The sequence below is a fragment of the Pristis pectinata genome, chromosome 8 (assembly GCF_009764475.1).
Source record: "Pristis pectinata isolate sPriPec2 chromosome 8, sPriPec2.1.pri, whole genome shotgun sequence".
Classification (NCBI taxonomy): Eukaryota; Metazoa; Chordata; class Chondrichthyes; order Rhinopristiformes; family Pristidae; genus Pristis; species Pristis pectinata.
Window position 1 is genome coordinate 33,571,453 of NC_067412.1, and position 21,569 is coordinate 33,593,021.

The 21,569-nt window shown below is 43.5% G+C and overlaps 1 protein-coding gene across 1 annotated transcript; it reads right to left on the reverse strand.

The window, feature by feature from the left end:
• Positions 1-10,715: 10,715 nt before the first annotated feature.
• On the reverse strand, positions 10,716-12,384 carry LOC127573742 (hemoglobin subunit beta-like). The gene is made up of 3 exons (XM_052022225.1): positions 12,258-12,384; positions 11,780-11,987; positions 10,716-11,076 (listed from the first exon to the last, which is right to left on the reverse strand). The coding sequence occupies exons 1-3, from the start codon at positions 12,347-12,349 to the stop codon at positions 10,948-10,950; spliced, it is 429 nt and encodes a 142-aa protein (XP_051878185.1). The 5' UTR covers positions 12,350-12,384; the 3' UTR covers positions 10,716-10,947.
• Positions 12,385-21,569: the final 9,185 nt, after the last annotated feature.

Genomic DNA, 21,569 nt, shown 5'->3' on the forward strand with positions numbered 1-21,569 from the left:
AGTGGGCAAATAGGTCTAGCTTGGTTTGCATGGTTGAGTTGGGCCAAAAGGCCTGTTTCCATGCCAGTTTACTGTATCGCTCTATGATCCTGGTAACTTACATGTGACTGAGCTCAGTGGCTGCTGCTAGACTGCAAATGATTGGAGCAGGATGAGTGTAATTAGTACCTCAATGCCACGGTTGTTGGCTTGGGAGTGGATGTTGACATTGTTTCACTTATCATGCAATGTTTTCCCCGTGTCTGCGTGGGTTTCCTCTAGGTGCTCCGGTTTCCTCCCACATTCCAAAGACGTACAGGTTAGGAAGTTGTGGGCATGGTATGTTGGCGCTGGAAGCGTGGCGACACTTGTGGGCTGCCCCCAGAACACCAATAGATTTGGAGGACTTTTCAGATTCAGCATTGTTGGGTCTCTCCAATGCTTTGAGATGCCTGCTGTAGGTACTCTATGTTTCTGAAGTGCACAGGAAGGTAGTAATGACTGTCCCCCAATTGACCATGAAGTTAATTAAACAAGATTTGACTAGCTTTTGTAAATCTGTTAGTTCTCTTTAGCCAGTCAATATCCCTCTGTATTCAGTCACCTACTTATATATTATAATTCAAATATTAAACAAAAACCTCTAGAATTTCTTGATTTCCCAGCTTCCTTACACAATGGAATTATATTTGCAACTTTTCATTTCAAAGGACAATTCCTGACTCAAGATCAGACACAACAGTGTGGGGGTAGGGGTGGGGGGATTGGGGGGTGGTAGTCCTCAGCATTGACTCTGAGTTTCATGAATTCTCACAGCAGCATAACAACAAATCTTGGTAAGGATGCCTCCTGCTGACCATCACCCACTGCCCTCCTTTAGCTGCTAAATCAGTTCTCCTCCATGTTGAGCAACTCTTGACAGATCCCCTGAGAATGGATGACTTTATTGTCCATCACCACGAGTGCCTCAGTACCATCAACTCTGGTCAAACTGTCTGAGCCCGAAGGACATGGTTGTGAGTCTCAAGTTTCCGCAGCTGGTGAGTGAACTAACACCAGGGATAAACTTAACTGACTACGCCTTCACCAACCCCTCTGTTGTAGATGCATCGGTCCTCAACAGGAAGGAATGATGACACAAAGATGTTTGGAAAAGCATGGTGTGATGAGGATATTAGTACTAAGTCCCACCACCCCACAAACAAATTCAACATTATTTGTCAAAATGTTTTAAATATTCTCTGGCTCTCCTAACTCTGGTAGAGGGTTGGATCTCTACTTGATGTAAAGTGTGCTGTTTCTTGGTCCTCATGCTCGCAGTGAAAACCTCACCTGACCCAACCATCTTAAAAGATGTTGACCCTGATGTTCTTCTAAGCATCTTCCTAATGGTATATATTTATCCAAAGACATTTCAGGGACCAGGTTACACTTTGAGTTCTGTGCTAATTCAGTGACCCTTGCTCGTACTTGGTCTATATGCTGGCAGGTGACTTAACCATTGCCCACATATGGCAATGGTCCTGTATGTCCTTCAAAGAACCTACATTGGTCCAAAACTGAACTTACTACCAAATACCTCATCTCCAGGTATGAAATCCTTAGTTTAGCCCATCTCAAGGTATTCTTTCACTTCTAATTATTTGTTCCATATTTTGGTTCTCAAGTTGGGAATGATAAGATCTAAAGTTGACCTGACATTCCTTGCAATGACTAACTCTGCAAGAGACTATGATGGTGAAATGCAGTAATCAAACAGGAACAGAGACACTTTTCAGTTTCATTCTTGTCTCCTTACATTTTCCTGATCCCTTTTTTGAAAGTCTGAACAGCTCTCTCCACAAATCATTGGGAGAAAGATAAAACAAGGCTGATGTTGTATGACTCATGTCATTTTGTTTCATTAAGTCCTCTAATTTCACATGAAGCAACTTCCATCATCTCATACTAAAACGTGAGGCAATCCATCAACATGGAAACATCTGAGCTTTTCAAATGTAAAGGTCCTGTCATTTAAAGTAGAGGTGTATAGAAATTTCTTTTCACAGAGGGTGGTGAATATTTGAAATTCTCTACCTCAGAGGATTGTGGAGACCAGATCATTAGAACTACTTAGGGTGGAGGTGGATACATTTTTGAAAGATAGGGGAATTAATGGAACTAGCACCAAAAAGGAGTTGAAGCCGGCATAGATCAGCCATGATCATATTGAATAGTAGGGCAGGCTTGAGTGACCTGATAGCCTACACCAGCTCCTATTTCCTTGTACAGAAAGTCCCCGGGTTATGAACACCCGACTTACGAATGCCCGTACTTACGAACGACTGGAAGAAGGCGCGGAATTGGGCGCAGAACGGTTTGCCTGTCAGTGTTGACTTTTTCCAGATGATGGAGGTGGCGAGCGGCTGGATCGTGGATTTCGAGGAGTTCCAAATGATGAGGGACGCCATGAATGGTCACCAGCCCCCTCTCCCGCTGCCCCCACCCACCATCTCTCTCTCTCTCTCTTGATCTCTCTCGTTCTCAACCTCTCTCTATCTCTCTATCTATCCAGCACTCGCTCTCCCCCAACAGGTCGTCCCCGGGTAATGACCGAGGTCCATTTCTACAGATGTCCTTACGTTGATTTTGTCCGTCAGTCGGAAAATACACAAAATTCACTCAATGTGGTAACTGCACCTCCACAGTACTGTACTGTAATGAATGACACCATTATGTGTGGAATTATAATGCAACCGGAATCAAAATTCCATTTGGATCTTAATACTGCATATAGCAATAAATAACTGAAGCTTATAGTGATTTAGGACTAACTGACACTAGATGTGAACTGAACATAACTGTTCCGACTTACATACAAATTCACCTTACAAACAGACTCAAAAACAGAACTCGTTTGTAATCCGGGGACTTCCTGTACTCTTGTGTTCTTGTAACATCTGAGCTTGAAGTGTTCGTTGGATATATGACCATTCATTTTGAATGAGTTCAATTATCAGCAGGAACACCTTCTCTAAGTAGTGTCCAGCATAATCAACATGTAGTCTACTCTGTGGTTGCTTAGGTCCCTCCCAAGATTGCAAGGATAAATTGGTTTATTATTGTCACTTGTACTGAGGAACAGTGAAAAACTTTGTTGTGTATGCCATCTATACAGATCATTTCATTACAACAGTGGATGGGGGTAGTACAAGGGAAACCAATAACAGAATGCAGAATAAAGTATTACAGTTACAGAGAAAATACATTGCAAGCAGACAATAAGGTGCAAAGCCATAAGAAGGTAGATTGTGAGGTCAAGAACCTATCATATCATAAAAGGAGACCATTCAATAGTCCTATAACAGTGGGAGAGAAGCTGTCCTTGAGCCTGGTGGTAAGTGCTTTCAGGCTTTTGTATCTTCTGCCTAATAAGAGGAGGGAGAAAAGCGAATGTTTGGAATGTGCTTTTTTTTAACATTTAGTGCAAGCCCACACTTCTTGCTCAATGTCAAAAGGCATTTTAGGTCCTTAATTCGAGCAATTCCTGAGTGTGGCTGGTGCAGTTATTTCCAAGTTGTGGGAGTTCAGCTCCAGCTCCCCACATAACACATCCATCCCTTACATTCAGCTCTGAATTCTGGGAATGGAAGGGATGTAACTGTGGTTCTTTCTCCAAAGGTCACCCTTTCCTGATTTACTCACAATCCAGAGACAGTGCAAGATCTTCTGCTGCCTGCTGTCTGACTTACACCACACTCACAGCCGACCCGTCATCAATACTTGGCCCTCTATTCCTTCACCAGAAGTCATCTCTGGCACCAGAGAACAACTGAGAGCATCTCTGCTTCCATGGTATTTTCTGGCTTTTAGAAACAATAGTATATTCAAATGGTCCTAAGGCCAACGCCCATCTTTGAACATATGATGCACTGGCTTCATTTCATGGAATTGGGAAATCAGGGGCTTGTGATCTGTGTACATGATGAAGTGATATCCATTAATGTGGATATTGATGGTTTCTGCAGTGAAGAGCACCTTTTCTCTGCTGCAGCTGGTGTTCTGTAAATAAACACTCTTGATTTTTCTCACCTTCTATCTAATGGGACAACACTGCATGGCAGTGTTCACAAGGTAGGATTTAACTCTCTGTCTGTGGAGTAGTAGACCAGCTCATCAGCAGTCTGTGGATAATGTGCACAAATGCCTTTCCCTAGCTTTGCTCCACTTCATACCTTTTTACTGCAATGGAGATGAGCATTGCTAAACTTAACTAAAAATAATAATGATTCAACATCATTAGGGTAGGCCTTTGTTTATTTTCAACATAGCTGATGTTTGCAGTAGTGAAATGTGACAGTGTCGCACAATGATCCTCCCATGTCTGGTCTCAGAGTTAAATACCACAACCTAAGCCACTGTACCCATTTTCCTTTTTTTTAAAGCAGGTGGTTGTTGGATTTTCCTTCCCTCCACCTGTTTTTTAACTGAAAAGTAGGATTACTTTATCCTACCTGAAATTAGGAAGAATTTTTCTTTACTGCTGATGTATTGAATGTTAACGTACAAAAAAGGTGGAGGATGAGCTTCAGTTACTGGGGCATTTATTTAATCTCTTCAAGCTTACTGAGTGCACATGTTCACAAACACAGCCCTTACAGACAACAGCCAAAATGGTATTGGCCAAAGATCAAAACAGTAATGCAAAAACACCATGCATTCTGCTGAATTGGAGGAGAATAACTATCAATTATATACATATAATTTATATATACATGTATTACTACAAAAAGTACTTATATTACTACACAAATCCTAAAGGTCACGATAGTTGCTAATGTAAGGATGAACAACGGAAATAAGTCTACCTTTGACCATACTACTTTCCATGGGAGTTCACTTCAGCTATCCTCATGGCCGTTTACATCCCACCCCAGATGGACATGAAGCCTGCGCTCAAAACTATACTCTGTGGTCAACAACCTTGAGACAGGATACCCTGAGTCTCCCTTCATTATTGCAGATGACTTCAACCAGTCCATCCTCAAGAGTGTGTTACCGAAGTACTACCAGCACGTCTCCTGTCCCACCAGGGGCCCTAACACCCTTGACCATTGCTATACAACCATCAAAGATGCCTCCTGAGCCACCCCTCACCCTCAATTTGGTAAATCAGACCACCAGCCTGTGCTCCTTCTCCCTGCGTACCAACAGAAACTGAAATGGGAGGATCCAGTACAGAGAGTCGTGCAGTGCTGGTCTGAGGAAATAAATGAGCTTCTACGCAACTGCTTTGAGTCAGTTGACTGGTCCATGTTCAAAGACTCAGCTGCCAGCCTTGATGAGTACGGCAACACCATCATGGACTTTATCAGAAAGTGTGTTGAGAACTGTGTACCAAAGAGGACAATATGGGTGCTCCCAAACTGGAAGCCATGGATGAACTGGGAGATCCACTCCTTACTGAAGACGAGGACTGCTGCATTCCAATCAGGTGACCCTGACCTCTACAAGAAATTGAGATGCGACCTCCAAAAAGTTATCGGATCGATAGATAGATATCTTTATTAGTCACATGTACATTGAAACACACAGTGAAATACATCTTTTGCGTGGAGTGTTCTGGGGGCAGCCTGCAAGTGTCGCCATGCTTCTGGTGCCAACATAGCATGTCCACAACTTCCTAACCCGTACGTCTTTGGAATGTGGGAGGAAACTGGAGCACCCGGAGAAAACTCAAGCAGACACAGGGAGAACATACAAACTCCTTACAGACAGCGGCGGGAATTGAACCCGGGTCACCGGTGCTGTAATAGCGTTATGCTAACCGCTACACTACCGTGTCTGCCTACATCAGGAATTATCAGAAATCAGGAATCATTATCAGGAATGCCAAAAGACAATACCGGATCAAAATGGAGTCCCAGATCAGTTGTCAGTTGTGGCAGGGCTTACATGCTATAACAGGCTACAAAATGAAGTTGGGCAGCCTAGTCAACAGCAGCGCTTCCCTTCCTGATGAGCTTAACACATTCTATGCGCATTTTGAACAGAAGGGGAGTGGATTGTCACCACCCACCCTGACAGCCTCCAATGCAACTGAACCCATGATCACCGTCAAAGGTGTAAGATCAATCTTCTGGAGAGTGAACCCAAGGAAAGCAATTGGCTTGGATGGTGTCCCTGGCTGTGTCCTCAGATATTGTGTTGATCAGCTGGCAGGGATACTTGCGGACATATTTAACCTCTCCCTGCTTCAATCTGAAGTTCCCAGCTATTTTAAGTGACCCCTGTCATCCTGGTGCCTAAGAGAAACAAGGTAACATGCATTAATGACTTCATGATGGTGGCTCTGACATCCACCATCATGAAATGCTTCAAGAGGCTGGTCATGGCACGCATCAACTCCAGCCTCCCAGGCAACTTCGACCCACTGCAATTCACCTTCCGCCGAAGCAGGTCTACAGTGGACACCATCTCCCTGGCCCTACACTCATCTCTGGAGCATCTGGACAGTAAAGACACCTGTGTTAGACTATTGTTTATTGACTACAGCTCCGGCTTCAATACCATAATTTCAAGCAAGCTCATCACCAAACTCTGAGACCTGGGACACAGCACTTCCCTTTGCAACTGGATCCTTGACTTCCTGACCAACAGACCACAATCAGTGAGGATAGGCAGCAACACCTCAAGCACGATTACTCCCATCATTGGTGTCCCACAAGGCTGCATCATCAGCCACCTACTCTACTCCCTATATGCTTATGACTGATTGGCCAGATTCTGCTCTAACTCCATCTACAATTTTTCAGATGATACCACCATAGTTGGCCGTATCTCAAATAATGATGAGTCAGAGTACAGGAAGGAGATAGAGAGCTTAGTGACGTGGTGTCATAACAACAACCTTCCCCTCAATGTCAGCAAAACAAAAGAGCTGGTCATTGACTACAGGAAAGGGGGTGGTGTACATGCATTTGTCTATATCAATGGTGTTGAGGCTGAGAGGGTTGAGAGCTTCAAGTTCCTAGAAGTGAACATCACCAATAGCCTGTCCTGGTCCAACCATGTAGACGCCACAGCCAAGAAAGCTCACCAGTGCTTCTACTTCATCAGGAGGCTAAAGAACTTTGGCATGACCCCTTTGACACTCACCAACTTTTACCAATGCACCATAGAAAGCATCCTATCTGGATGCATCACGGCTTGGTATGGCAACTGCTCTGCCCAGGGCCACAAGAAACTGCGGAGAGTTGTGGACACAGCCCAGCACATCACAGATGCCAGCCACCCCTCTGTGGATTCTGACTATACTTCTCACTGCCTTGGTGAAGCAGCCAGCATAATCAAAGACCCCATTCACCCGGGTCATTCCCTCTTCTCTCCTCTTCCATCAGGCAGAAGATACAGGAGCCTGAGGGCACATACCACCAGGCTCAAGGACAGCTTCTATCCCACTGTGATAAGACTATTGAACAGTTCCCTAGTACGATGAGATGGACTCTTGACCTCACAATCTACCTTGTTTTGACCTTGCACTTTATTGTCTACCTGCAATGCACTTCCCTGTAGCTGTGACACTTCACTCTGTATTCTGTTATTGTTTTTACCCTGTACTACCTCAATGCACTGTGTAATGAACTGATCTGTATGAACGATATGCAAGACAAGTTTTTCACTGCACCTTAGTACAGGTGACAATAATAAACCAATTCCAATACTAATACCAAAACCAATACCTACTCGTACCTTTATCAATTTACCTGTTACAACTGCACCCATCCATGCAGTGTAATTTATAATCATTGAAGAAATGAAGCCCAGTCATCATAAGGAGGTGATCCATTTCATCATGACATTACTGCCATACCACCTAATGATTCCACCTATCATCTCCCAGCTTCTTACATCATTCCCAAATCCCCCTCTCCCACCTATCGACCTCCCCCCCCCCCCCCCACTCACCTGCATTGTCCTATCACCTGCCAGCTCATGCTCCTCGCCCTCCCCCCACCATTCTGTTCTGGCTTCTGCCCTTTCTCTTTCCAGTCCTGATGAAGGGTCTCAGCTCAAAAGGTCAACTGTACATTTCCCTCCATAGATGCTGCCTGACCTGCTGAGTTCACCCACCATTTTGTGTGTGTTGCACTTAATGATGTTTATTTCCATTAGAAATGATAATATCGAAGAGAATGTGCTTTTCTAATGTTCTAAACTTGGCACCTCCATTATATTGTTAAAAGTGTAGATCTCCATGTGGGATTAGGATTGTATGGAAGTATTCAAGGTTAATTTAATGAACAGAAATTTGCAAACGCAGCTGAACTGCTGCAATTTGCTTTGACTTCCATATCTCATATCATTGAACTTCACACTGATCTGAATCTGCTTGATAAAAGTTCAGGTATATTTATAGGGACAGTGTTGGAGTAGAAACAGAATATGCTCATGATTGACGGAAGAAGTACAACATCCAAAATCAATAGTGTATCTTGGAATTATTGTTATGTGTAGTCAGGTCCATGAAGACATGGTCAAAGGTATAGATTACCATGATTGTGGTAGGTATAAACAAATGGGATTACTGTAGCATTACTGTAAATGGGTGTTTGATGGTTGGTGTGAGCTAAGCGCCCCACTTCCATGGCATACAATGCTATGACATTATAATCTTAACTGGAGCAGACAGGTAGGTAACTATTACAAGAGCAGATCAGAGTGTGTGACATTAGGGTAGCTGGACCCAAAATCCAATAACCAATTATTTTACTGACCCAAACATTCAGTCTAATTGCTCTGGGATGCGGGGGAGGAGGTGGCTTACAATTGACCTTTGTATATATGGAAGGATCTGTGACAACTGTTCTCAAATTTTCAAGTTGGTCTCCAGCCACTCCAGCTTGTGGTATTCACATTTTAATTCAAGGTATATTCCCCCACCTGTTCCTTCACTACATATCCAACTAGTCTGGGTCTGGGGAGGACAGCACCCTCTGACACAGGCTCTCCACCAGAGCAGCCTCTGTTGCCATTCCCTGTTTGTGCCTTTTGTTGAATCAGGCATCGCGGTCTAACAGGACTTTCCTACATTCTTAAATCTTCCTTGACCCCTTCATTGCTTGTGAGCGTGGCTGAAGATGAGACTCTTTGCAAATGGAAAGAAGCACTGAGCTAATGTGATGTTCGTCTTTAGTCAAGGTGATTTTGTCTTGTAGGAAATGTGACTCTAGGAGAGTAATGTGCACCCTGCTCCAAATAGCAATCAAGCCTGCCTCCTCTGATGCTGAGGAAAATGATACGTTGTTAATCTCCAAACCTTCCTCAACCACTGGGAAGAGGTGAGACTGCTCCAGGTGTCCTCTACTAATCCTTGCTCTCTTCTCCTGTAAGCAGGGCATGACCGTCGCTGGGCATGAGTGGATCCAATGGATGTTGTGCCAATCAGGCAGACGCATCAGCAGTGGCATGGCCAGGCGTGCAAGGAACATGTTGGTGGTTCTGTTTGCAGATGTGTGATGAGAAATGAGTGAACACCTGAAGGGACATCAAATGAAGTGAGTAGAATGTGTGACAATGGTGGCATAGAAGTGAGAGGAAGGGTGTGGAAGGAGTGTTGATGAAGGAATGTACGTGTAATCGGATCTGCGAATGCTGTTGAAACGATGTTCTGTTCTTTGGCCACATTTGGAGCATTGTGTGCAGTCCTGGTCACCGCATTACAAGAAGGGTGTTGAGGCTTGGGAGAGTGTGAAGAATAGGTTCACCAGGATGTTGCCTGGATTAGAGAATATTGGTTATAAGGAGAAGTTGGAAGAACTTGTTGGAGGCAGAGTGGTGACCTGATAGAAGTATATAAAATTCTGAGATGTATAGACAAGGTAATAGTGAGAGTGTTTATCCCAGGGTGGAAATGTCACATACTAGAGTGCATAGCTTTAACATAAGATAGGGTTAGTTTAAAGGAGGTTTACAAGGCATGGTGTTTTTATGCACAGAGTGGTAGGTGCCTACAACATGCTGCTAGAGGAAGTTGTAGAAGCAGATATGATAGCACTGTTTAAGAGGCATTTAAACAGGTACGTGAACAAACAGGGAAAGGGGAAATACAGAGCGTGTGAGATGGGATTAATTTAAATCAGCATCATAGTCAGAATCGACATTGTGGGCAGGAGCTCCTGTTCTTGTGCTGTAGTTTTCTGTGTTCTATGTTCTATGTTACATTATTTCTGGAAAATTGTGGGTTTACTCCGGTCTTCAACTCACTTTTAAAAAGATAGCCTGCTGATGAATAATTCATTGCTCAGAGTAGACGATCTTTGTAGGAGTCCACACTGCATGGCCCTGCTGTACAACAGGTTGGCAGGTCAATTGACTGCTCTAAATTGCCCTAATATGGATGGGAGGTGTTAATGAACTTGTGTGAGATGAGGGGTTACAGGGAAATAAGTGGAGGTATGGAACTGATGGAATTGCTCTGAGAGCTGGTATAGATCAATGGGCTGAACAGCCTCCTTGTTATGAAATACGAGAAATATATGAGATATTGGCTGCTGCTTTCCCCCACACTACAGCAGTGAATTTATTTCAAAACTACTTCATTGGATGAAAAATGCTTTGGCCTGTCCTGGGCAGTGAAAAGCCATGCAGAACTATGTCTGTTCTTTAATACAGAACCTATGGCAATCTCAACATTGACTAAATTATGGATCTTTTCATTTTCATCATCCTGAAATGAAGAATTTACATCTGGAAAATGCCAGAGAAGTATTATTTCTTTATTGAAGCAGAAGGAATGCTTACAGACATTTTCCAAATTTTGAAGAAAAATTACCATACAAAGTGGAATATTGCACCACCTTTACATTAGCAAGACTTGAATCCGATGTAACGCAAGTTCCTTAAGCAAACAGCACACATCATACATACTGATGATACATGTTTTTATTGCATTTCTGAAAGTGGTGATGGATGCATGTGGTTACTGATTTAATGGTAGTTGCTGGAGAGAGCTTCTGCCACCAGTTTAAAAAACTTATACGCAGCTCTATGTTCCTCAGGCCCGAATTTGCTTCTATAATGAATGGCCAGTTCAACAATGAAGGTTTGGCCAAGAAGCTGTAAATACAAAACAGAATAATGATACAATATTGAAACAAGACTGGAAAACAAAACTCAGACCCTCCAACGATCTCATACAGAATAGCCCAGAAGGAGGCCATTCGGTCCTATGGGTCCATGCCAGCTTCCAGTTCTGCAAACACTTTAGCCCCGACCTTGTTCCCTGTAACCCTACGACTTATTCTCTTCTCAAGTGCCCATCAAAGCCATTTGGATTCTTTCTGCTAAACCAAAGGGTGATTTACAGTAGCTAATTAACCTACAAGTGCAGCAAACTGGAGCAAACTCTCTATAGACAACACCCAATGAGAGGATTACACCACTGTCCCTGGAGCTGTGAGGCAGGAAAAAAATTCTGCATCTGTTACATGGTAATAAAGGAATTTGAAATCAACTTGAGTTCCTGTGCAATCTTGCCTAATCTAAAGCATGAATTGTTGAATGGGAATCCTATAAAATAGCTCTCATTAAAGTGATTAAACTTTCCAACCTGTGACCCCTATTCAGCGTTGCAGTCGATCTAATTTTGCAGGAAAATGACAATGAGACTGCCTTTTCTACAGCAGCCAATGTCCTCCCTTTCCCTGCTGTTTCAATCCACTATGTTTGGCTGTCATGTTTATTCTGACTCTGGTATCAGGTAATATCGACAGCACCCTTTTAGTGAAAATGCACACATCCTAAAATGGTCGGTTCCTACCGTGAAGTTTTGAGTGTCCACTCCAATTTCTTGATGCTTTTTGCTGAGTTTAGTGAATGTGCCTTCGACTCCATACAAATCCTTAACTGCATCGTTCAGAGCCTTTAGCACTTTGTCTGCATGACCCTGAACACCGGCATCATTGGCTGTAAAACGACCATTGAACTTTTTAAACAGCCTGGTCGTCCAGGGATAGACCGTGAACACCCTGGAGGGAAAAAGCAAAGTCGTCCAGGTTTGTTGTGAAAACGTGGAACCAATTTGACTTTCAATGCTCATCATTGAGTCAATTTGTATCAAGCGAAATGTTGAGTTTCTGTGGGTTTGACTTGAACCTCAATGCAGTATTGAATACTAGCTCCTTCACCCTATAACAATATTTAGTATGCATTGAAAATTAAAGAACCTTCACAGCAACCAAGCTTGAAAATATAGTGCATGAATTAAACTTAAAACAAGAAGTACATTTTCATCATACCTTTCCAAGGCTTGGGCAGTTATTGCTTTCTTATTCACTTCTTCCCAAATACTACTGATGTATTTTGCCTCTTCTTCTGTTAACTTCACCATTTTGGTTGTTAAGCTCTCACTGCCACTACTCACAAAAGAAAGCTGTGTTGATCTGGAGTTTTGACTTCACTTTTATATGCTGCAATGGGGTTTATCTCAGACTAAAACCCGACTGCAATAGGCTGACGTCTTGGTGGGTTGGATCCACTTTCTATCAGTGGGCAGCACCCTTCTGTGTTTGAGTGTTAAGATAAACACCTGCTGAACATTTGGTTGTCTGTGCCTCGCTTCTGCCCACCTAACGCAAAGAATCATTCTATAATTTTGTTGAATAATAATTCAATACATTCATTTTCAAATTGTATAACTCTCTCCTGGTTAATTGAAGTTCAACCCTTACACCTCCTTTTGCCTGTTACACTTTTTCATTAAATAACATATTCTTAATTTTCATAAATTTATATGTTTCTGATGTTGAAACCAAACCTATGTCTACTATAATTTGAAGAATGTTCTTGTCCATGTATATTGGATTGTACTGATGGAACATTTAGAACAAAGTTGCATAATTACTTTGTGGCAAGGTTATTTTCAATCAATGTTCTAAAATACTGGACTGCAGCAGTAATATGTACTTCATGGTCGCTGGACTCTTTCTGCCTGCTGATTTCTGACTGCTGATTCTGCGGTCAATATTCGTGAGGTAAACTAATAGCATTTTGCCCAACTGACAGGAAGATCTATGAATTTGGTGAATGGACACATGGAAGAGGCTCTATTTCTGTTTCGTGTGTCTATTCAATGGTGAACCAAGCCATGGGCATTCACAGTCTTACTGCAGATTGATATGACATCCTGCCTTTGAGAGAAATTTAGCCCATCCTTAAAAAAAAGACAAACAATCGACCAAGGTAAGAAATTGCTACTGTGGAGCAGACTATTTTAAATCTAGTTCTGCACTTTAAGAAGATGTTAATTAACAATCTATTGGAAAAGAACTTCCAGCAAAGAGTTACTATTAAACATACCACGTGTTCAAAAGTGATATAACCCAATCTAAATCCAGTGTTTTCAATCCAAGTAAAGGAAAATATGGAAGGTTGAGCTGTAGTTTGACAATAATAGTTTGAGAAACAACATCAAAGGATATGACAGTGGGCAGACAATGGTTGGAATTTGAAGGGAAAGAATGCATTTTTTGACATAAAGACACAAAACCCGAAAAACAATTGCCCTCCAACTATGTATTACAGGAGAAATTAAAGATAGTATTAAATCTAAGCAAAGGCTTCCAAAGCAGCCTTGAAAAGCAGTAAGCCTGAGGATTGGGTGCATTTTAGAATTTGGAAAGTTGATATTGAGTGGGATAATAGAATATGAGAGTAAACTAGCAACATAGATACAAAATAGATTCCAAGTGCTTCAGTTGATATGTAAAATGGAGAAGACTACCCTGGGCAAATGTGGGTTCTTTACAGAGATCTGAGAATTTATAATGATGAATAATGAAATGGTAGAGGAATTAAGCAAATATTTTATGCCTGTTTGTTGTGCATTGTATTTTCAATAGGCTTTTAATAATGCAGGAGGAGGTGAACAAGGATAGTGCAGATAGAATTGGGGGCAATATACTTGTGTGGATTGAGAGTTGGTTAACAGATAGAAAACAAAGAGTTGGTATAAACAGATCCTTCTCAGATTGTCAGGCTGCATGTACCACAGGGATCCGTGTTTGGACCCCAAACATTTATAATCTCTATTGACAATTTGGCTGAAAAGACCTGATGTAATATTTTATACAGTTCTATAAGGTCACCCCTTAGTTTCCTACACTCCAAGGAGTAAAGTGCTAGCATGCCCAACCTCTCCCTATAACTCAGGCCCTCAAGTCCTGAGAAGATTCTCATAAATCTTCCTTGCACTCTTTCCATCTTCATGACGTCTTTCCCATAACAGGGTAACCAAAATTGCACAAAATACTCCAGGTGCAGCCTCACTCACATCTTGTACAACTGCAACATAACATCCCATCTCCTGCTGATGAAGGCCAGCATGCCAAATGCCTCCTTCACCAAACTGTCTACCTGTGAAGCCGCTTTCAGAGAACTATGTACTTGCACTCCTAGGCCCCTCTGTTCTACAACATTCCTCAGGGCCCTACCGTTCACTGTGAAAGTCCTACCCTGGTTTGACTTCCCAAAATACAACATCTTGCACTTACTTGAATTGAACACCATTTACCATTCATCTGCCCACTTCCTCAGCTGATCAATACCCCCTGTAATTTTCGGTAACTTTCTTCACTGTCTATGAAACCACCTATTTTAATATCCTCTGCAAACTTACTAACCATGCCTTGTACATTGGGGCAATATACTCGTGTATTGTGTATTCCATCTGTTGGGTAACAGATGGAAAACAAAGAGTTGCTATAAACAGATCCTTCTCAGATAGTCAGGCTGTGGCTAATGGTGTACCACAGGGATCAGTGTTTGGACCCCAAACACTTACAATCTCCATTGACAATTTGGCTGAGAGGACCAGATGTAACATTTCCAAATTTGCTGATGAAATAAAACTAATTAGGAATGTAATTAGTGATGAGGATGCAAAGAGTCCTCTAGGGGTTAAGCTAAGTGAGTGGACAATAATTTGGCAGCCGGAGTATAGTCTGGAAAAATATTCTGATGCCCACTCTGGTAGAAAAACCAGAAATGCTGAGTATTCTTTAAATGGTGCGAGATTGACAAATATTAATCTTTAAAGGGACATGAGCGTCCTTGTACATAACTCACTGAAAGCTATCATGCCAGTGCAGTATGTAGTTAGGAAGCAAATAGAATGTGGGCATTTCTTGCAAAAGTTCAGGAGTAAAGCTGTCTTACTACAGTTATATAAGGCCTTGGTGAGATCACAGCTGTGTTATTGTGTACAGTTTTGGTCTCCTTACTTTCCAAAAAAGATATACTGGCTTTTGAGGGGGTGCAGCAAAGGTTCAATGGACTTGTCAGAATGTCAGCTGTGGGATAAAAACAGAGACTTCGATAGCACGCGTTTTTTACTGTATCGTGGTACATGTGGCAATAATAAGCTAATTTACTAATTTGTCAATTTAATTTAGAGAATGTTGGAAATACTCAGCAGTTCAGGCCACGTCTGTGAGATTTCTTCCTTCTCTTCCCACAGGTACAGCCTGACCTGTTGAGTATTTCCAGCATCCTCTGTTTTTATTTTAGATTTCCAGCATTTGCTGTCAGGTGTGAGGGTGTTCACCATTGATTCTACAATGCTCATTTCCGTTTGCTACTGTTCAGGTGATGAAGTCGCGCATGCCTCAATCCATCAAGCCCCAGACAATATTCTGCCATAAGTGGTGGGTAACATTCGCATCACCAAAGTGCCAGGCAATGAGGATCTCCAACAAGTTGCCGTGCAACCATCTGCCCGTACATTCAAGGGCATAACTATTATTGAGTCTCCTACCATCAACAACCTGGGAGTCACCACTGACTAAGTACTGAACTGGATCAGCTACATAAATACCATGGATGTAAGACTGGGTCAGACTCTGGTTATGCTATGGCAAGTGACTCACCTCATCCACAGTAAAAACTTTCCACCTTCCAAAGATACAATTCAGCAGTGTGATGGAATACTCTCCACTTGCCTGAATGAGGGCATCTCCGACAACATTCAAGAAGCTCAACACCATCCAGAGCATAGCAGCTTGCTTGAATGTTCCCTCATTGACTACCCTGACATTCAATCCCTACATCCTGTGTTTGTTTGGACTGTTTGTTTGGACTGGATCTCCCTCCCCAACGTCACTGGAGCAGTCCGTTCACCAGAAAGGACTGCGGTAGTTCACAGCAGCAGTTCACGACCATTTGCTCTGGGGCAATTAGTGAGGAATAATAAATACTGACCTTGCCATTGGTGCTCGCATTTAGAAAAACAAATAAAAACTGATAACATTGCACAGTATACATCTTTTCCCCTCTCAACGAGCCTGCAAACTGTGACTGTTTTGAAACAGGTTTAGTGCAACAGTGTGTTAGCTGGTGATCTTATTATTATTTAAAGTAACACACTAACATCCAGAGACTTGACTGTAGGTTGCTCAAACTTAACAGAGTGCGCTACAGCTGACTAGCAGTGTGTTCTCTAACATTTAGTGTTGAGGTACTTATTCAAAGGGTGCCTTAGCAGGAATATCACTGGCAGCAGTATGTTACTGTAAGTGTTGACATGCCTTCCCACTCTAACGAGCCAGAGACCACCAGGCAGGAGACAGACTGATTACACCCAGAGTGTCTTCAAAGTCATCACACTCCAGCTGGACCTCAATGATGAGACGTGCATTCGCTGGAGCTAGTTTTCCAAGACAGTCATTCTACTGGAAGTCATTGAGCCTGGACTGCTCTCTCCATGTTATTCAAGATCATCCAGACTCTGAACTTCCTTGCTAAATGAGGCCTTCCGTGAGGCCACAACTGATCTCTAACACATCTCACGATTTAGTGCTCACCACAATGTCAGAGAAGGAACTGGGACACTGCACTCGTTTGAATGGTTTTAGTTTGAGTGAGGGGAATGTGGAACCTTGTGTACTAGGATGCGTCATCTTCCAACTCATGCAGGCAACCGTTGAACACACTCCTTTAGTAGCCCAGAAATTTTCTTCAGTAGGTAAGGTCTCCTTGCGTCAAAGCAGCAGAAGGATTTTCTGATCGTAAATGCCTTATTTCCAGGAACAACATGAGCCCTTCATCAAGAGGGAGTCCACACTGCTGGACAGTTCCACTATCTGCCACCTCTTTTTGGGAGGCCTTGGCACAGTGGTATTATCACTGAGTTAATCATCCCAAAACACAGGGCAAGGTCCTGGGGATTTGGGTTTGAATCGCATCACAGCAGATGGTGATAACTTGGAATTCGAATTCTGGAATTAAAAAGTCTAATGACGACCATGAAAACCATCATTGATTGTTGTAAAGACTCAAAGGCTGCAGATGCTGGAATCTAGAGCAACAAACAATCTGCTGGAGGAACTCAGTGAATCAAGCAGCATCTGTGAAAGGAAAGGAATTGTCGACCCAAAACATTGACAATTCGTTTCCCCCCACAGATGCTGCTTGACTCACTGAGTTCCTCCAGCAGTTTGTTCATTGTTGTAAAGACCCACCTGGTTCACTAATGCCCTGGAGGGGATGACATCTGTCATCCTTATCTGGTCTGGCCTACACGTGGCACCAGACGCACAGCCTCAAAGAAACAAAACTGGACGGATCACCGGGAATCAACCTAGGCACTGGAAATGACAAATGCCCTGTCGACCCTGTAAAGTCCTCGGGGATTGTGCCAAAACTGGGAGAGCTGTCTCACAGACTGCTCAAGCAATAGCCTGACAAAGTCATACTCACAGAATCATACCTTAGTCAATGTGTCAGACACCACCATCTCCATCCCTGGGTACGCAATATCCCACCAAAAGGACAGACCGAGCAGAGGTGGCAACACAGTGATATACAGTCAGGAGGGAACTGTCCTGTGAGTCCTCAACATTGACTCCAGATCCTATGAAGTCTTATGGTATCAGGTTAAACTTGAGCAAGGGAGCCTTCTGTTGATTACCACCTACCATCCCTTCGGCTGATGAATGAATATTAATCCATGTAGAACACCACTTGGAGGAAGGACTGAGAGTGGCAAACACACAGAATGTATTCTAGGTGGGGGACTTCAACATCCATCAGCAAGAGTAGCTTGGTGACACCACTGTTGACTGAGTTGATCTTGTGTTAAAGCTGCTCAATTGAGTCTGCGACAGGTGATGAGGGAACCAACAAGAGGGAAAGACGTACTTGATCTCATCCTCACTTGGCACAGATGCATCTGTCCTCAACAGTATCGATAGGAGCGACCACCACACAGTCTTTGTGGAGTCGAAATCCTGTCGACACAGTGTAAATATACTTCATTGTGTCATGTGGTATTTTCGCCATGCTAGATGGGGCAGACTGCAAACAGATCTACCAACTCAGGACTGGCCATCCATGAAGTGCTGCAGTCCATCAGCAGGAGCAGAATTGTACTCAACTTCATGACCCGCATATTCCCCACTCCACCATCACTATCAAACCAGGGGATCAGCCCTGGTTCAATGAAAGGTGCAGGTGTGCATGCCAGGAGCAGCACCAGGCATACCTCAGAACAAGGAGTCAACCTGGTGAAGATGCAAGACGGGACACTTGCATACCAAACAAACAACATGCAATAGACAGAACTAAGAGATCCCACAACCAACAGATCAGATCTAAGCTCTGCAGTCCTGCCACATCCAGTCGTGAATGGCAGTGGACAAGTAAACAACTCACTAGAGGAGGAGGCTCCATGAATATCCCCATTCTCAATGATGGGGGAGCCCGGCACATCAGTGCAAAAGAGAAAGCTGAAGCATTTGCAAGAATCTTCAGCCAGGATTGCTGAGTGGTTGATCCATCACAACCCCCTACAGTGGTCCCCAGATTGTTATTCCCAATGGACCTAGTGAGCTGAGCTCTTGTGGAACGGCCATTTTGAGAGCGGCTGTGAGGAGGTGGAAGTGCTGTGCTTGAGCTGTAAGTCTGAAGCTTTGTTTAGAGAGGCTTTGGTGAGGAGGCTGAGCATTGGTAAAGTAAGATAAGGTAACGTCTTCTTTCCTCTGTAGTCTTAGTGATTTAAAGATGGCAGTCAGGACAGCTGCGTGCTCCTCCTGCAGAACGTGAGAGATCAGGGAAACTTGCAGGGTTGCCGGTGATTACATCTATGGGATGTGTGTTCAGTCGCAGCTCCTGACTGGCCACACAGAGTGGCTGGAGCTGCAATCGATTCACTTCAGAGGATCTGTGATATCATAAAGTGCTTTAGTGAAGTGGTCACTGTGAAGGTACAGGCAACAGGTAGTTAGTTAGGTGACCACCAGGAAAGGTAGAAATGGTAGACAGGGGGCTCAGGATTTCCTTGTGGCCATTCCCCTCACCAACAAGTATATCGTTTGGACACTGTTGGGGGAATGACCTTTCAGAGGAGAGTAGCAGCAGCAACCAGGTCTGTGGAACCATGACTGGCTCTGAAGCACAGCTGAGGAGGGTGGAGTCTAGGAGAGCTGCGGTGATCGGAGACTCGATAGTTAGGGGGGTAGACAGGAGGTTCTGTGGCTGCAAGGGAGCATCCAACATGGTGTGTTACCTCCCTGGTGCCAGGGTCAAGGATGCTTCTGAGCAGTTGCAGAACATTCTCGAGTGGGAGGGCGAGCAGCCAGAGGTCATTGTACACATTGGCACCAACGACCTAGCAGACAAAGGGATGAGGTCCTGCAGAGTGAATTTAGAGGGATGGGCAGAAGGTTAAAAGGTAGAACCCCCAGGGTTGTAATCTCTGGGTTACTCCCTGTGCCATATCCTAGTGGTGGGAATAGGAGGATAGGGCAAGTGAATGTGTGGCTGAAGAACTGGTCCAGACGGCAGGGATTCAGTTTTTTGGACTGCTGGGATCTCTTCTGGGGCAGAGGTGACCTGTACAAGAGGGACACACTGCACCTGAACTGGAAGGGGTCCAATATCCTGGTGGGGAGATTTGCTGGAGCTACCCGGGAGGGTTTAAACTAGTTTGGCAGGGGGTGTGGGTCTCAATGTGGTAATGTAATAAATGAGACAACTGAAGTAAATATAGAGGTTAAAGCGAACAAGTCCAATAGGCAGGTCTGGGAGGGGCAGGACAGGGAGCGAGCAAGGTCTTATTTTAACGTAAGAAGCTTGACAGTCAGATAATTTCAGGGCAGGGATTGTGATATGATATCTATTACAGAAACATGGGTGAGTTGGTGGATATCATTTACTTGGATTTTCAGAAAGCCTTTGACAAGGTGTCGCACACAAGGCTGCAAAACAAGATAAGAGCCCATGGTGTTAGAGACAAGCTACAAGCATGGATAGAAGACTAGCTGACGGTCAGAAGTCAGAGAGTGGGGGTAAAGGGGTCCTTTTCAGGATGGCTGCTAGTGACTATTGCAGTGATCAGTGTAGGGACTGCAACTTTTCACTTTGTACATGAATGATCTGGGTGAAGGAACTGATGGCATTGTGGCCAAGTCTGCAGACGATACCAAGTTAGGTGAGGAACAGGTAGTGTCATGGAGGCAGGGAGTCTGTAGAATGACTTGGACAGGTTGGGAGAGTGGGCAAAGAGGCAGATGGAATATAATGTGGGGAAGTGTGGGGTTATGTACTTTGGTAGGAAGAATAAAGAGGTAGAATACTTTATATATGGGGAGAAAATTCAGTAATCAGAGATGCAAAGGGACTCGGGAGTCCTAGTTCAGGATTCCCAACTTGCAGATTGAGTCAGTAGTAAAGGAGGTAAATGCAATGTTAGCAAGTGGATTTCAGTACAAGAGAGAAACATCTTGTTCTAGAGGTGTACCCCTGGCAAGACCACACCTGAAAATATTGTGTTCAGATCTGGTTTCCCTACCAAAAGGTATGTATACGTGTGTAAAGGGAGTGCAGCATAGGATCATCAGATTAATTCCTGCAGACAGTGAAATTAGAATCAGAATCACGTTACTCCCATTGTGGAGGAGGTATAGGAACCTGAAGACCCACACTCAATGTTTCAGGAGCAGCTTCTTCCCCTCCGCCATCAGATTTCTGAATGGTCCATGACCCCGTGAACACCACCTTTTCTTTCCTCTTTTGCACTATTTATTTCCGTAACTTATGGTAATTTTTGTCTTTATGTCTTACACTGTACTGCTGCCGCAAAACAACACATTTCACGACATATGTCAGTGATAATAAACCTGATTCTGATTCTGACTCTGAATCATTTTTGAGAGAACTAGGATATAAAAACAAGGATGTACTCCTGAGGCTTTATAAGGCATTGGTCAGACTGCATTTGGAATATTGTGAGCAATTTTGGGCCCTATATCTAAGGAAGGATGTGCTCGTCCTGGAGAGGGTCCAGAGTAAGTTCACAAGAATTATCTCAAGAATGAAAAGGTCAATACATGAGGAGCTTTTGATGTCTCTGGGCTTGTAATCGAAGGAGTTCAGAAGGATGAGAGGGGATCTCATTGCAACCTATTGGATACTGAAAGGCCTTGATGGAGTGTACATGGAGAAAATGCTTCTGTTAGTTGGAGAGTCTAGGATCCAAGAGCAAGCTCCTTTAAAGCTGAACTGAGAAGGCGTTTCTTCAGCCAGAGGGTAGTGAATCTGCGGAATTCATTGCCACA